Raw genomic sequence first — 17,539 nt, 5'->3', positions numbered from 1 at the left:
GACTCCGGCACAGCCACACCATAACAAAATGATAAAATATACACAGAAGAAGACATGTCTTCCTCACAAACAACAACATGTCATGTCATGAGACGCCCACAGACCACATGACTCCAGACACATGTTGCAGCTTGAATTTTGGATTTTTATTTTCTCTGGTTCTCGGTTTTATTTGATTTGATATAACTGAAAGCAGAAAAGATCCCTCCTTTCAAAATGAAACATATTCATCAGAAACGTTCCGTTGCATATCAGAAATATATACTTTAGTCACATTCCATACAGTGTACATCATGCCACTGTGACCTGGCTTACAATGCAGGGATTGCAATTTTGTAAAAACAAACAAACAAAACAATGTTTATCAAGATAATATAAACATTAATTCTATGCATCATTTAGCCATATAGATCATGCAGCAGATTACATAATGCATGCGGGATGCAAGATCGTATATTGAGACCGCATGCTCCAACAAACACCCACAAAAACCTTCCCTATTCTGGGGCAAACATTCTACAAAAATAGCCGATCTTCAAGCTCACAACGTGCTCAGGCGTTGGGAGCTTGTAGATCGCCTATGAGATTTGGTGTAGAGTGAAATACAAGAGGATCCAGTCGACCCTGGTCAACTAAGTATAGTATAGGGTTTAATTGGTGTTCAATTGTATTATAAATTACTTAGTTATTTCAAGTAATTTTTTTTAAATATTGGTTGTTTTCAGGTTTGACATACAGTATTTAAGGATTCACCGTTTAAAGCACTTTAAATTATACTTAGATAAGCGGGGCCCCCCAGGGGTCTATACTAGGACCCCATACCTTTTTTCACCTGTACACCATATCTCTTTGCCGAAACTAGTCTCGGTACAAGCTTGTAGATCTGCTATTTTTGCCAAATGTTCGCCCTAGAATAAGGAGGCTAATAGGGTTCATGCGGTTAACTACACTGCCTTGTCCAATTTGAATAAAGGAATCCTGGGAGCTGCCACCCATCTTCTGGACAATTTACAAACTGTACAATTTACCATTGAGCTTTTTCTTTTATAAACCTTTGTGATATATACCGTCGCTATCTTTTGAATATGATGGAAGACTGAGGCAGTGAATGAGTTTGACTTCTTTTTCCAGTTGTGCTCTTGGGCTTTGGTCTACCTGTAGTGCACATCAGGTTCTCATCAACAACTAGGGTTGGGATCCGTAACAGGAGGAACCAGAGGAACCGGAACCAGCATTGAGGAACCGGAATGGGTTCCATCCACATTTGGAACCGGGGTTATCACACTGGCAGAGCTGGTATGTGGATTTCACGTCTGCTCTACAATTACAATATTGGTGGTTCTCAAACGTGGTGGTTATGGACCACCATAACTCTGAGAGTGTACAAATGGAACCAAATGGACCCCTATCTGTACAGTTACAGACCTGCAAGGGTCCATTATAGGAACCGTTAACCCATTTAGACCTGAGGCCGATTCTAAAAAACGCCTTCTAAATCCTGACCTAAGATTTCGGAAAAACTTTAAATATTTTTTTCAAAAATTACAAAAAATGTATGTTGCTATGTAGAGCACCGAAGTCTGACGTAATTTACACATCCTACCAGGTCATGTTTTTTTCCCCCACTCTGAATTCCCATAGATGTGTTTTAATATCGTATCAAATAAGAACTGTGTTGCAAAAATAAACAAATGATCCCGGCGGTTTGACTCTTATGGATGCGAAGCATCAACTGACGGTGAGAAAATGCTAATGTTACTTCCGCAGAATTAGAAACATTTTTGCCAGAAACGGACTGTATCAAATATGAGTGACTGACTATCATAAACAATACAGAGACACCCCCCTGACAATATCGGCGAGACAGTTTGTTTATTTTTGGACCACAATTCTTATATGAGACGATTCTAAGATGACCCAATATTATTCAATATTATTCTCTGTGCTCTATACTGTACATGGCAACAGGAATTCGACCGCTATGAGGGAACCGATGAGGAACCAAAACCCTTAAAATCCCAACCTTATCAACAACATGGATCACTCCAATAACCTCCGCCTGTTCAACCCGTCTAGCACCATAGAACACTGTTTCATTGCATTCTTCTATTAGCTGCATTAAAGGACCATACCACTGCCCCTAAAATGTCCACTGTTAACACCGGACTCATAAAACCTTCCCAATTTCCCACAAAGTTGCTTTAGAGTATTTTTTTGGAGATCTCCTGTTTATATGTTGTCCATATTCAATAAACAGGTGCATTTTATTTTGGCAATTCATTTATTAAAACCCACTGTATCGTTAAAAGCCTCAAATTTGTGTCTTTTTATCGAAATTGTATCTTTACAATTCATTTATTAAAACCCACTGTATCGTTAAAAGCCTCAAATTTGTGTCTTTTTATCGAAATTGTATCTTTACATTTGTGCACGGAACTATTTTTTTCCAGGCGTATTGATATCTATGTGCAACTTTTAAATAGTTTGTATTAGAGTAATACAGTAATTTCATATGAAAATAAACGGTAGTGGTTTTCAAAAAGGTGCATTACCTACAGTATACAGTAGGCCTCATGGAGTGTTTCCCAACACCGTTTCAACATGAATGGCAGTGAATGACGTTTAAAAATGTGCGCTGAAATCTACTACTAAATTATACACTGCATACACCCATGTACACGTTCTCTTTTTTCTTCTTTTTTAAGACCGGGGAAATCTCTGTTTTATTATTATTTTTATATTCTGATGGTAATCATTATGTGTGTGTTCAGTAACAGGGGTCTCCCCAGCTGTCTAATAAACAGAAAATACATTTTCATGCAGGTTGCAAATTTCATCTAGTCTGGAGAAAGAACCGATTCATCAGCTTCAATTTTATAGTGTTCCTTTTTTTCCATCACTTCTTATTTCACGTGTTTATTCTGTATCCTGTATGATTGGATGAAATTCTTATCAGGACCTGGACATTTTCTGAGTGATTACTAAAGACCCGGAGAAACGGGGAGACCCCCGTTACTGAACAAACGCTACACAGCAATGACTGCTATCACAATACAGAGCTATTTAACACTTGAAAGAAAGAAAAAAAAACGTACCCCACCCTTAATTTAAAAAAAAGACCGGTATGGTCCTTTACGTAATGTGCCATAACCCCTCATCATAACACCACCACCACCCCATCCTGTTTACTAGAAGTGCACCGAGCATGTAGTCAGACACTCTTGACATACTGTTAGATGTCAACACAACGCCGTAGTCCATTCCACTTCCAACAGTTTGTGAGTCCCAAAACTGTTAGGCTCAGAGTCCAGTCTTCATGACAGTGGAGCCCAACGCAGGTGGAGGCCATTGTTGTGTGTCCTCATACCGCCTCTAGAGGGCGCCGTCAGGTCTTGCGCGAGGACCTACACTTTTGCATCGCATCGCTGCCTGACCAGAAACCTCATATCTCCGCGTTTTCACTTTTTTGTTTTGTAAATTAGTGGCATACTTTGCCATACTACACAGTGTCTCAAAAAAGTAGTAAAACTAGCCGACGTACAAGCTCGCACAACGCGTTGCACCGCGACGTCCTGCGAGCTTGGAGATCTGCTATTTTGCTATTTTTAATACAAAAAATTAAAAGTAAAAGTGGTTACATGAGATTGTGACTAAATAGTGACTGCATTTGATCCATTGGAAAACGGTTTCCCTTTTCCGTTTCCGGAAAAGTAACAGTTTTGGTCATACAAGGTTTCCGACTGCCCATTAAGTCTGAGAGCTGGTGTAATATAATAAATAACATAACGGTCCTCTTTTTCTTCATCGTCTGCGACCTTTGCCCAGACAGAACGTCTTGCTTTTCGGCTTTTCGGATCCCGACTCACCTGGTTCATAAACGCCCCCCTGGCTGGTAGCGGTGGTGGGGGTAAACAACCTGACTAATCCACCACTAATAAAAAAGGGCCACAGTCGTTCTCTCAGCACAGCCAACGCGTGAGCTCTTCAAGTGCCGCCCTGCCGCTCACTTCTATGAACTGCTGCTGAGTCTCCGTCGGATGAGAGAGGCGGGCTTGGCTTCGCTGTCCTCCAGGTCGCTCTCACATTGTCTCTGATTTAAAAAAAAAAAAGACCACAAGGAAACATGGGATCAGTGTATATGAGTCAACTCCCAGGGGCGTCCCAGTCAGTGGTGGAAAAAGTACTCATGTTTTTTACTTAAGTAAAAGTATCGATACTGCAAAATAGTAAACGTCTCTTGAAAATAGCAGATCTACAAGCTCACAATGTGTTGCATCGCGACGCATTGTGATAGTTGTGTATAGTTACAAATAGGGGTTCCCGCCCAAAATGAAAAAATAGCTTTAATGTATGTAAATGAACACCTCCAAGAACAACATTAACGTACTGCTATGAAATGTAATGATTGCAGTCAATGTGACAGAAAAGCTTTCTTTTTTCCTTCCAAAGCAAAGACCTAGCAAGCAAGCCCATCACTATATCTCCACTTACATTTAATGACCACTTGGGCTTAAAACAAATTGACTATTGTTCTGCCTTTTTGCTTTGTGCATCCTCATATCTTCCTGAATAACAAAAAGAGTACGTTTGGAGTTGCAAGAACTGTTGAACCGGAACGTCGGCAAGGCACTGCCGAAGTTCTTGAAATAATCTTGTTTTGGCGTATGCTGCAGCCTTCATTTATACATTTCAAACACAGGAATGTTTTTCAAAGAGAGAGGCTGTCTTACCTCATCATCAGCCTCTTCACGGCTCTTACCCAGCAGCTTCAAACGACACAGGCGATTACACACCCTCACCATGTTATAAGACATCTGTAATCATACAGAAATACAGCATTATCAGTGGTGGACAATAACAAAAGTACATTTACTTGAGTACTGTACTTTTTATTTTTGGATACTTATGACTTTCACTCCAATACATGTCAAAGGCAAATATTGTACTTTTGCAAACTTAAAATGTTACTAATATATTGAAAATAGTTTTGTGAGCTTGTAGATTTGTAATTTTCTCCATTATTGTTTGAACATTTCTGAAGAAAACTTGAAGAAAAATATTTTTTGGGAAAATGTCAGAATTTCAACACAGCAATGCATCAATATTAAAAAAAAATTGTGCTTTATTATAATTTGTACTTTAGAAAAAGAAAATATATATATACTTTTTTTTAGAAGCATGTACTTCTGAATACTGACCCTTTTAAAAGCAAGTACTCCAGTTACTCCAATTACTCCAGTTATCATCCCACATGATTTTTGGGGTGTCCCCAGATGACAGTGAAGTGACAATTTAAGGACTTTTAAGACCTTTTTAAGAAAATACACATAAAAAAAACTATACTATAAAAATGGTCAAACATTGGCCAAATTGTCAAATAATACAAGAAAAAGGCAACATACAGTATTGAAAATAGCCAATCTACAAGCTCACAACGCCTCACAACAATATTCATCTGTGGAACTGAGTCTAACAAAATTGAATGTCAACTCCTACAATTCCAAGTGCTTATCAGGGCGGAGGGGGGGTCCCCAGTTATTTTGGGGGTTACAGCCTGAAGAGGTTGAGAACCACTGGTTTAGGGGCCCCAGAAACCTTGGGCCCGCACTGTAAAATACAAACAATGCATCTTCCCACATGAAAAAAATATATATATTTTTAAAAACAAGTGCATCAGACAGGCTGGACCCTGAGTAATGCTTACATAAGGCCAGCAGGTGGCACCAGAGTAACAGTTCGTTTTCCTAGACCTAGTGAGTCAGTATTGTTTGTTTCATAACACAAGTCTGTACCCTGTAGTTTGAAGTGACTGACTTCAGCATTACTCAGCACTTTCTCTAGGTTTGTTCTATTATTAAACATTACTCTGCACTTTCTCTAGGTTTGTTCCATTATTAAACATTACTCAGCACTTTCTCTAGGTTTGTCACATTAGTAAACATTACTCAGCACTTTCTCCATGTTTGTCACATTATTAAACATTACTCAGCACTCTATTTTCATCAATTAATATTAATAATATGAATTAAACGTAGGGTAAGAGATTTTTTTTTAATTTTAATTAAAATGTTTTGTTTAAAAGGTTAAAGTACTATATTCTGATAGTAATCATTGCTACAGAGTGTTTGTTCGGTCACAGGGGTCTCTACAGCTCTTTAGTAAACAGAATATAGTACATTTTCAGGTAGGTGACAACATTTAAGCCAATCAGGAGAGAGCACTGAAAATGCATTTTCTGTTTAATAAAGAGCTGGAGAGACATGGGAGACACCTTTTACTGAACAAACACTCTATAGCAATGAGTACTATCAGAATATAGAGCTATTTAACACTTATTTTAACCAAAGTAAATCACTTACCCTACCTTTAATGTAATAATAATAATAACATTGATCTACGTGCTCCTGCGGGGGAAATTCGGTTTCAGCTCAACCCAGCTGATTGCTGCCCACAATGGACGCGGAGCAATTAGGGGTTACTTAGGTGTCTTGCTCAAGGACACTTCGACCAGTCATATACATCTGACCAACGTATGACCAATCACAGTTAGCCGAACTGGTTTGGGCAGTCACGACATTTCGGAGGAAACACAAACGCCCGACATTTAATTCTGATACCGCCCACTCGAATCTCTGAATGACGTCATGTTGTCGCTTTGGACCAGCTGACCCGAAACGGACGCCAATGGCTAACTTTACTGTTTACTGCGTGTCGCTCTGTCACCATCACATCGGTTTGTTCAGGATAACAAGCCTCTGTTGGTTTGTTCGCAGGAATACGACTTGACACTCGCCTTCCATTTGCGTCGGGCGTTGAACTTCTTGAAGCTCTTCATGTTGATGGAGGAGCGGTTTCTCTTGGCCGCTTGCTGCCGCGTGATTGGCTGAAAGAGAACGCCTCGCGTCAGTATTCGAACATTATTGCTGCTCCAATCTGCTTCATTCAGTGCTGAACATAGGGCGAAAATAGCTGAGCTTGTAGGTCAGCTATTTTCGAAGAGCTTTGATGTATAGAGGTAAAACAGGAGGGGGCTTAATAAAAGGCCCTGGGGGACTTCGGTCAACTGAGTATACAAAAATGCATCATTTCAGTTATGTGCAGGCAGAGGCTGACATAACAATTGGCAGTGGTGGAAAGTAACTAAGTACATTTACTCAAGTGCTGTGCTTGAGGACAATTTTGAGGTATTTACTTTATCAATACTTTTACACCGCTACATCTCAGAGACAAAATGTTGTACTTTTTACTCTACCACAATTATTTGACAGCTTTAATTACTAGTTATTGAGTATTAATACAAAACATACAGTACATTAAGTGATAAATGATGATGTATCAGTAGCAAATAGTTACTAAATAGTCCAATAATAGGATTCAAACAATGCCTTCTGCATAATGAATACTTTTACTTTGGTATTGTAATTACAGCACATCTTGATGACAATACCTTTCCACTTGTACTCAAGTAAAGTTTTGAATACAGGACTTTTACTCGTAACAGAGTGCTTGTAAACTGTGGCATTGGTACTTTAAAGGGGGAAAAGATCGGAGTACTTACAAGTGGGAGGAAAATGAGAACAATTTGACCAGAGAGTTGGTACATTAGCATTTCACTGAGTCACAGCCCCGTGCAGCTCCTCGTAGGTGGAATGGAACATATGTAAATGAGAGTCTGCAAAATGTACTGGACTGTGCTTGTTTGCAGTGGTGGAAAAAGTACTCAAATGTTTTACGTAAAAGTACTCTGTTGCAAGTAAAAGTCCGGAATTCAAAATGTACTTGAGTAAAAAGTATTGGTATCAAAATGTATTTAAAGTACCAAAAGTAAAAGTATTAAAATGTTTGAAAATAGCAGATCTACAAGCTCACAACGCGTCGCGATGCGACGCGTTGTGAGCTTGTAGATCGGCTATTTTCAAATAGCCTGGGTATAAAACAGGGCTAAAGTGGTTAATGTATGTTTTATCATAGAATAAATTATATCTGTAATTATATAAAGCTTTCAAATAATTGTAGTGGAGTAAAAGTACAATATTTTCAACTGAGATGTAGTGGAGTAGAAGCAAAAGTATTGAACATTGGAAATACTCCATTAAAGTAAAAGTACCTCAAAATTGTACTTAAGTAAATGTACCTAGTAACTTTCCACCACTGCTCGTTTGCATGGAGATGTAGATCATGGGGTGGGCAGTGTTTGTATTTGTTTTGTCCAGAGGGCCATATACTGACTAAAGGGAACGAAGGGCCACGCATTGGACAATTGACGTCTCTCCTTCATGTTATGTAAGATTCTCACCTTGATCCAGGGGTGACGAAGACACTCCTCGGCAGTCATTCTTTCGCTGCGGGCAGACAGGCAGACAGACAGACCATTAGATGAGCACGACAGGTCATTGTTAAGAATAACAATAAAACAATAAAAACCTTTTGAATAGGGCTTGAGTGGTTAAATAAGATTAAGTTCAGATCATGTGTGTATTTTATATTTGTTTGATTGTTTATTGCATAATTAATACATTCCCAGCCAGGGGTTTTCTAAAACAGGCTGTAGCTTCTGCCAGCATTTTTAAGCATTCTGACTAATCTTTAAGAACCGCAGAATATTTATCTCCAGTATGATCCCTGATGGTTGCTAATGACGGAGGGTTTCACTGCGCTTCCGTGAAAAAAGAAATAAAATATCATCGCAACCTCCCGTTCGCTTGTTCTACGCCGTTGAAAATAGCATGTTTCGCCAAAAATACATAGTGAAACACAGCCGAAATACAGAATATTTCCCAAATACTTTAACCAGGAAGTGAATGAAGCAGTAAATATTTGGATCACGTTATCTCCTGGTTCTGTGTGAAAAAAGAAAAAAGAAAAAAATCTATATATATTTTTTTTAAATATTTTTTTGGATTAATCTCCGTCAATGGCGGTGAACGGGTGGATTTGAAATGACGGAGATCTCCGTCAATGGCAGGGAATGTGTTAAAGTGCAATGTTCTTTTCATATCGAAGTTTAATCTTGTTGTTGTAACATCTATGGAAAAAGTTCATTTTTAGCTATTTATTTGTTTGTTTGTGAGTTAAATGTCTTTCAAATGTTGCTGATTTTCCATTTATTTGTCATGGGTATAGATAAATAAATACGCTGTGCTTGTCAGCGAGGCCTGGAGCCATCACAAGGCGGGACAGTGTTTTCTTTTTAAACATGTCCCTATTTTCACAAATAAAACCAAGGTTAGTTCCCAGTGCTGTTTGTCTACAGCAGTGGTTCTCAACCGGTGGGTCGGGACCCCCCACATGATTTTTGGGGGGTCCCAAGATGACAGTGAAGTGACTTTGAGTGAATTTAAGGACTTTTAAGACCTTTATAACAAAAAAAAGAAAGAAAGAAAGAAAAAGACCAAACTGGTGAAACATTGGCCACGTTGTCAAATAATAAAAAAGAAAAAAAAAGAAAAAGGCAACATTTTCGAAAATAGACGATCTACAAGCTCACAACGCCTGGCATTGTGAGCTTGTAGATCTGCTATTTTCACTATATCAGTGGAACCGAGTTCAAACAAAATTGAATGCCTCAACCCCTACAATTCCAAGTGCTTATCAGGGTGGGGGGTCCCCAGTTCAAATATGAATAATGTTGGGGGTTTGAGCACCACTGATATAGCAACATACGTTTATCAGAAACACTGTTAGGATTAGAAGATTTTGTTTTAGAATCGGCCTCAGGTCTTAATGGGTTAAGCTGAAAATAGCTGATCGACAAGCTCACAAATCGTCTATTTCCTGCGAAAGCTTTCCCCACAATACGAATGTTGGAGTTTAAGTGGTCAACGTCAACCCTCCCCACATCAGGCGAATTGCAAAGAAGGAGAGGAGAGGACTCTGAATAACCCTATGGGCTTCCTTTCTTCCTTCCTGTACTTCCTATACTGTAATTTTCATATTGGGCAAATAAACTAAACTAAAGTTTGAGGCTTCATCTCCTTTTGTCGTGATTCATTTTTTCTGCTGTCAGCAAAACAACCAGACATCCTCGGTATGTGTGTCTCTGTCTGCATATAAATTAACCCATTAAGACCGGGAATGCATGTGTGTCACACGCACGCACGCACGCACGCACGCACGCACGCACGCACGCACGCACGCACGCACGCACACACACACACACACACACACACACACACACACACACACACACACACACACACACACACACACACACACACACACACACACACACACACACACACACAATGCTAATGAAGTGCTGATGCCTGCCACAAACTGTATTGTGACTAAGGCCCACTGTGTGCTTGGTAACAGCTCACTGCTTTATCATCATCATCATCATCATCATCATCATCATCATCATCATCGTCGTCATACTATCCAGACTCTTTGCGGAAACATTAGGTTAAATATTTTCTTCTGAAAGCCAGTGGACATTCAGCTGTCAGATCTATCCAGGATCAAAATGGAGCGGTACAGATAGTCTGGTAGCCCTTGAGGTGAGGTGGGAAATGGGGTCTGTATATCTTTTTTATTGGTTCAAAATATTGTCTATATACCTCAGCAGTTTGATGAATGTAGGTACATAGACAATCTTTTGGGCCAATGAAGAAATTATAGACCCCATTTCAGCCAACAATATCCCTTTGAGTGCCGGACTAAGACTCTCCTTTGTGCCAACAGCTATCAGACTATACATATCAGACTGTAGGGCATAGCAGTGCATGGTGGCCATTTTGTGGTTCCACCGATCCAAAGCCCATTCATTTTTCCCATAGAGATTTCCAAAAATATTTATATCGATTATTTTAAGCCTAGAATCAAGCCATCCAGGCTCCTGGTGAATCATGACCATGAAACATTTGATTCTGTGAATATTTTTGTTTGTACGCAGTTTTGCAATTTTCTCACAGAATCAAATGTTTTCAATCATTGGCATAAGACTAAATGAAGAGAAAAAGGAGGTACACATAATTCCCCCAGGACTGTACTTTCTTGGACTGCTAAACACAGTGGTTCTCAAACTTTATCATGTCAAGGACCCCCGAATTAATATATATTTGGCCACGGAACCCCGTCTGAGAAGATTTTGTGTCAGGAACCCCCATAAGAAAAGATTTGTGTAAACATTTTCAAAAGTGTCAAAATCTTTCCCAAATTTAAAACAAGAAATGACTAAAGTCATAATATAGCCGCGAGCGGCAGGCTTTTTTTGCCCCAATCTGCCGTTGAGAAATTGAAATTTAAAAAAAGAAATGGAAAAAAAAATTGTTTTTGAAAAAACATTAAAAAAAAAAAAAATTGTGAAAAAATATATGTCCTTTTGAATATGATTTGACATTCATATTATTAGCAGCTGTATTGTGTGTGTCCCCCCCCCCCCCCCCCCCCCCCCCCCCAACTACTCAAGTTAAAGTATCAATACTGCAATGTAGAAGAACTCTGCCAAAAAATGGCATACCTCAATATGACATTTTGCGGCTATATTATGACTTTGTCATGTCTTGTTTTTTTATAGTGCTGTAACATGTTATGGCCTAATCACTGTCATTCAAGCATAAATGTCTTAACATTAAAATAAAAATAAGTAACCGGTATAGGACTAGCCTACCTATTGTGGTACAAAAGAAGTCCTTCTGCAGTGAATTACAACATTAGGATTGTGCAGAATTCAAGAAGCTTTATTTGTTACTGACTCATAAAGATACAAGCAGCGAAATGTTGTTGGAACTTGTACCACAGATGGTTCTACATATAATTGATATAATGAAGAAAAGAAAATATTAAGCAAGAAAATAAAATGGACAATAATAACTAAATAAAAATAGCCTACAGATATATACAGTTTTAGGAATACTCTGGGACTTGTCTTAGACAGGCATGTCATCAGTGGTGTAAAGTAACTACATATACTCAAGTACTGTATTTAAGTACAATTTTGAGGTATTTTTCACTTTACTGTTGTATTTCCAGTTTTCAGTACTTGTACTTCTACTCCACTACATCTCAGAGGCAAATATTGTACTTTTGCTCCACTACAATTATTTGAAAACTTGAGTTACTAGTTACTTTGCAGATATAAATTATTACATTATAAAACATACATTAACCACTTTAGCCCTATTTTATACCAAGGCTATTTGAAAATAGCTGATCTACAAGCTCACAAAATGTCGCATCGCGACGCGTTGTGAGCTTGTAGATCTGCTATTTTCAAACATGTGTGTACTTTTACTTTTGGTACTTTAAATACATTTGGATACCAACACTTTTGTACTTTTACTCATGTAAATTTTGAATTGCGGACTTTTACTTGTAACAGAGTACTTCTACATTGCAGTATTGATACTTTTACTCAAGTAAAACATTTGAGTACTTCCACTGCTCCTCAGAGTTAAATCAACACTGAAGCCCTGCGGCTGTTGTAAATCACAGATGATTAGAAGATTCTCCGCTGGCCGACTTTTTATGACTTAATGACTTTATGACTCTCAGCCTCTCACTCTGTCCTCTCACTATTACGGTTAGCATAGCATGTTGCTAACACATCAACAAAGCAACCACAAACTTTTCGCTGGAGCTGGTGTGTGTGAGAGAGAGAGAGAGAGAGAGAGAGGGACTTGGGAGAGGGACAGATGGAGACGGAGGGGGGGGGGGTGCTGCGAGGAGAGGCGGGTGCTGTGAATGACGGCCGTCCATTGGCCGTCCATGGGCCGTCCATGGGCTTTAAAGTAGTGTCTCCCCATTGGCTGTAAAGTAGTGAAGGACAGCCAGGACAGCCAATAGACAAATAGGTGTGCGAAAACATGTCAGAAAACATGTCACGGATGACGATGTCTGAGGCTGTCTGTAGAGCCGCAGCGCTTTCAGCTCGCGGCTAAAAAAAATAGCCTCTATGCACAGCAGCCATATTGTAAAGAAGTTGGGCCTCTTCTTACTTCCTTGTTACCAATGATACTAATGAAGGCTCTGTTCCATTCTGGTCAAACAGAGTCAGGGTGCTGATATTGTGCATGTTGGCCCACTGGAAACACTCTGTTACACCAGTGGGTCTGAAAGTGTGGTCCAGGGACCCTCATGGTTCCTTGAGGGGGTTCCAAATGGCCCCTTACGGGTGTGTAACTCTGAGAGTTTGTACACTGTCAAAGTTATGGGGGTCCTTGAAATTATAATGTTATTACTACACTAAATGGAACAGAGCCTTCATTAGAATCATTGGTAACACCTGTGAAGGAAGTAAGGAAGAGGCCCAATCTATTTCCAATATGGCTGCTGTGCTTATAGAGCCTATTGCAGATTGGCTGGGAACCCCCTGGAACCCCTTCAAGGACCCCTGGGGGTCCCCGGAGCAAACCAGTGTGTGTGTGTGTGTGTGTGTGTGTGTGTGTGTGTGTGTGTGTGTGTGTGTGTGTGTGTGTGTGTGTGTGTGTGTGTGTGTGTGGTGATATTTGAATAAACAAAGGCCTGTTTTGAGATCCTTGACATTTCACAAGCCTTGAAGCCGTCATACTGTATCGTCCCGGGGTGTGTGCCAATTTGGCATGGAAAGAGTTCCCAGCATTCCACGGGGCACGCCCCCACGCTCACTGTTTCATGGTTGTGTGCTATAGCTGTGGTTGTTATTTGAGTTTAGAGAGTGGTTTAGGATGTTTGCTGTTATTGGTGTCAGTGTTTGTTGTCATTTGGATGTTGCCGTTGGCAGGGTGGAAACCTTGCATGTCCAAGGCTGTTACTTTTAACCCTTTAAGACCGGGAATGCATCTGTGTGTCATTTTAAGATTTCTTTGGCTATTCAAAAAATAGCAGATCTACAAGCTCATAGCGCTATGAGCTTGTAGATCTGCTATTTTTTGAAAAATCGTGGAAAATGTTTGCAAATCTTTGAATATGTATATTTTTAAAGCAAATATTTTTAACTCAAATCTTTGCTTCTGGGGGGTCCTTGGAACAACATATTTTGACATGTGGGTCCGCGACCAAACACATCATTTTGGGTGGTCCTTGACATGAAAAAAGTTTGAGAACCACTGATATTACAGCAACATAAGTTTTCTCAAAAAAAAAAATAGGATTTAGACAACATTTATAGAATCCCCTAGAAGCAAAGATTTGAGTTACAAACGTTCGCTTTAAAAATATATATATATTCAAAGATTTGCACAAAAAAAAGCTTGTAGATCTGCTATTTTTGAATAGCCAAAGAAATCTTAAAATGACACAGATGTGTCTAAATAGGTTAAGGAAAAGAACCTGTTTTCCAATGGATCCTATGTAGTCATATAATTTTCTCACAAGCTCTTGTTATTAATACTTTTCATTGGTTCAATATTTATAAAACCCACAGACACACTTAACCACTTCCACTTTCTTTCTTTTTTAGCAAGAAAGTGGAAGCAAAAGTAGCAGATCTGCGAGCTTGTAGATCGGCTATTCTTGACACTGTAGTATGACGAAATAGGGCGTTAATTTGCGCGGGGGGAAAAAACAATAACAAGTTGAAATGCGGAGATACTAGGTTTCTGCCCGACAACAACGATGTGGATGGGTTTGATTGAGAAACCATGGCGATAGGAGTGGCGGTTGTGGTTGTTATGGGACTGAGCTTAGTTGGAGCCACTTTAATTATGAAAGCTGCAATATAACAGTTGCAACATTAAAGTGATGGGACACATCAATGCATTAGTAATTGCAATCCAATAATATGATTGTGAAATGGACCATTCTATATACCAGTCGAGTAAAGTAACTAAGTACATTTACTCAAGTACTGTACTTAAGCACAATTTTGAAGTCATTTTTACTTTACTTGAGTATTTCCAATTGTCAGTGCTTTTACTTCTACTCCATTACACCTCAGAGGCAAATATTGTACTTTTACTCCACTACAATTATTTGAAAACTTTAGTTTCTGGTTACCTTGTAGATTTTGATTATTATTACAAAACATACATCAACCACTTCAGCCCTATATCCATTTCGGCCATTTGAAAATAGCCGATCTACAAGCTCACAATGCGTCGCAAATTTGCGACGTATTGTGAGCTTGCAGATCTGCTATTTTCAAAAGATCGCCGTTTGGGGGAGGGAACCCGGGCGGGGAGGGTGATATTTGTGTCGTACTCCTACGGGCTGGGGCGGCACCGGTCAGCAAGGAGTGTTGAGCGGGAGGAGTACCTACTTCCCCCCGGTGGGGTCTCCTCACTGGCAGGTGAGCCAGTAGGATACAACAGCAGTGACAACACACATGTGGGGAGGAATTAACCCATTAAGACCTGAGGCCGATTCTACAAATGTCTTCTAAATCATACAGTTTTCTGGAAAAAAAAAACGTATGTTTCTATATCAGTGGTGCTCAAACCTTTTCATGTCAAGGACCCCCAAAATGATATGTATTTGGCCGCCGACCCCCATCTCAAAATGTTTTGTTTCAGGGACCCCCAGAAGCAAAGAATAGAGTAAAAATGTTCGCTTTAAACAATATATATTCAAAGATTTGCACACATTTTCACGATTTTTCAAAAATAGCAGATCTACAAGCTCATAGCGCGGCACTCGGTGCCGCGCTATGAGCTTGTACATCTGCTATTTTTGTATAGCCAAAGTGTAAAATAATGCTTTTTAGCTCAAATGAAAAAGTGACACAGATGCGTTCCAGGTCTAAATGGGTTGATTGGCATAACAACTAAATTGTGTGACAATGGGTAAACAGCAACTCGACGCTGCTCAGCAAAAACAAACGTACGCTAAAAGAACGCGCCTCGCCGTAACATGTGACTTCTGGCTCACCTCGGGTCTTTGACCAGAAGTTTCTGGATGAAGTCTATGGCCATGTCGCTGGTCAGACCAAAGTAGTGTTTGGGGAACTCGTACTTCATGGCGATGATGTTTCTGAGCGTCTCCTCGTCTGTCTCACCTTGGAACGGCGACAGTCCACTGAGACTGAGGAGACACGCACACACACACACACACACACACACACACACACACACACACACACACACACACACACACACACACACACACACACACACACACACACACACACACACACACACACACAGACATTACTTTATTTCATGATGATACAGAGGAGTATCCACTACCCAGGATGTACTTAAATGCTTAAGTAAATAAGTATCCATAACCCAGGATGTCATTATGGTTGCGTTAATAACATACTGTAAGTGGTTGAAGTTACAGTATCAGTGGCCGAGTCGTAAACACTTTCAACCTGGAGTCCCTGTTTCGGTCAAGTCATTCTCATGTGTCTTCCTCGTTTCTTAGTTATAGTTAGGTTTTACTTTATACACTTGTCTACCTGTGTTTTGTAGTGTAGTGTATTTCCTGTTGTCCTTAGTTGCTGCTACCTGCCTTGTCTCACTAGTCCTGCCATTAGCAAAATGGTGTTCACCTTTGTCCTGTCAGTCCCCTCGCCTATCCCTGTGTTGTTCTTAGATGTTGTTACGGTGCGCTGTTTGGCTACTAGTTTCCTAGTGTATTTCTCTAGTATGTATTCCAAGAGTTCCCTGTGTAACTCCTCATGCTCCTTGTCGTTGGCCATTCCATTACATTCTTGTGCACTTGACCTGCTCTGCCTCAGCCACTCTGTTATGCCTCTGGGTCCACCATCTCCTGCCTTGCATCGCGACATAAAATATGTTTTATAGTTCGATACGTGCCGTAAACAGCCTATTTACAAGATCACAAGGCGTCGCGATGAGCTTTATAGGCTGTTTTCAGAGTATAAATCTGGCTTAAGTCTGCCAGGAAACAAAGCGGAACTACTGCTGTTTGAACCTGAACCCTGCATACAGAGTATGTGAGGCCAAATCAGCCCCAAGCATAACATCTCTGTTGTGCTCTTGTGTGCAAAATGTCAACCATTTTTGTTTAAGCAGGACATTTAAGGGGGACATTAAAGTTAAGATGAGCACATTGGCTGTAGTCAGAATAAGACAGAGACTACTGTTGTTTTTTGTTATTGTAGAAGTCAGTGTTAGTGTACATGCAATGAAACACACACACACACACACACACACACACACACACACACACACACACACACACACACACACACACACACACACACACACACACACACACACACACACACACACACACACACACACAAAACTTACAGTATGTATGTGATTACTCCAGTACTCCTGGAAAGATAAAACAGGATAATCACGTTATTTAACTTCAGAAGATGAGACAACAAACTTGATACAACATAAAAAACACACGCACGCACGCGCGCGCGCACACACACACACACACACACACACACACACACACACACACACACACACACACACACACACACACACACACACACACACACACACACACACACAGAGGAGCGCATCTTTTTGGCAAATCCAAAATGTACAAAAAGGTGTCCTTTTTGGCAAAAAAAGGTAAATGACCAAGGAACTCTTGGAGAAATTTCACAAAGCTAACGCTTTTGAAAATAGCTGATCTACAAGCTCACAATGCGTCGCGATGCGACGCATTGTGAGCTTGCAGATCGGCTATT

At 40.0% G+C, this 17,539-nt stretch overlaps 1 protein-coding gene across 1 annotated transcript in view; it reads right to left on the bottom strand.

Annotated features, from left to right (window-relative positions):
* Positions 1 to 244: 244 nt before the first annotated feature.
* The window catches only part of LOC311061528 (death-associated protein kinase 2-like), a 40,109-nt gene continuing 22,814 nt past the window's right edge, over positions 245 to 17,539 (bottom strand). Inside the window, exons 7-12 of the mRNA XM_084080186.1 lie at positions 17,139 to 17,165; positions 15,787 to 15,939; positions 8,297 to 8,342; positions 6,794 to 6,883; positions 4,731 to 4,814; positions 245 to 4,090 (exon numbers count right to left, since the gene is read on the bottom strand). Coding sequence (XP_083936312.1) covers positions 4,010 to 4,090; positions 4,731 to 4,814; positions 6,794 to 6,883; positions 8,297 to 8,342; positions 15,787 to 15,939; positions 17,139 to 17,165 — 481 coding nt within the window. The 3' untranslated portion in view covers positions 245 to 4,009. The remainder of the gene's footprint in view (positions 4,091 to 4,730; positions 4,815 to 6,793; positions 6,884 to 8,296; positions 8,343 to 15,786; positions 15,940 to 17,138; positions 17,166 to 17,539) is intronic.

Source organism: Gymnoscopelus microlampas, assembly GCF_963454915.1.
Source record: "Gymnoscopelus microlampas genome assembly, chromosome: 15".
Classification (NCBI taxonomy): domain Eukaryota; kingdom Metazoa; phylum Chordata; class Actinopteri; order Myctophiformes; family Myctophidae; genus Gymnoscopelus; species Gymnoscopelus microlampas.
Note: the sequence above shows the minus strand (reverse complement) of the source record. Positions and strands in the feature narration are given on the sequence as shown.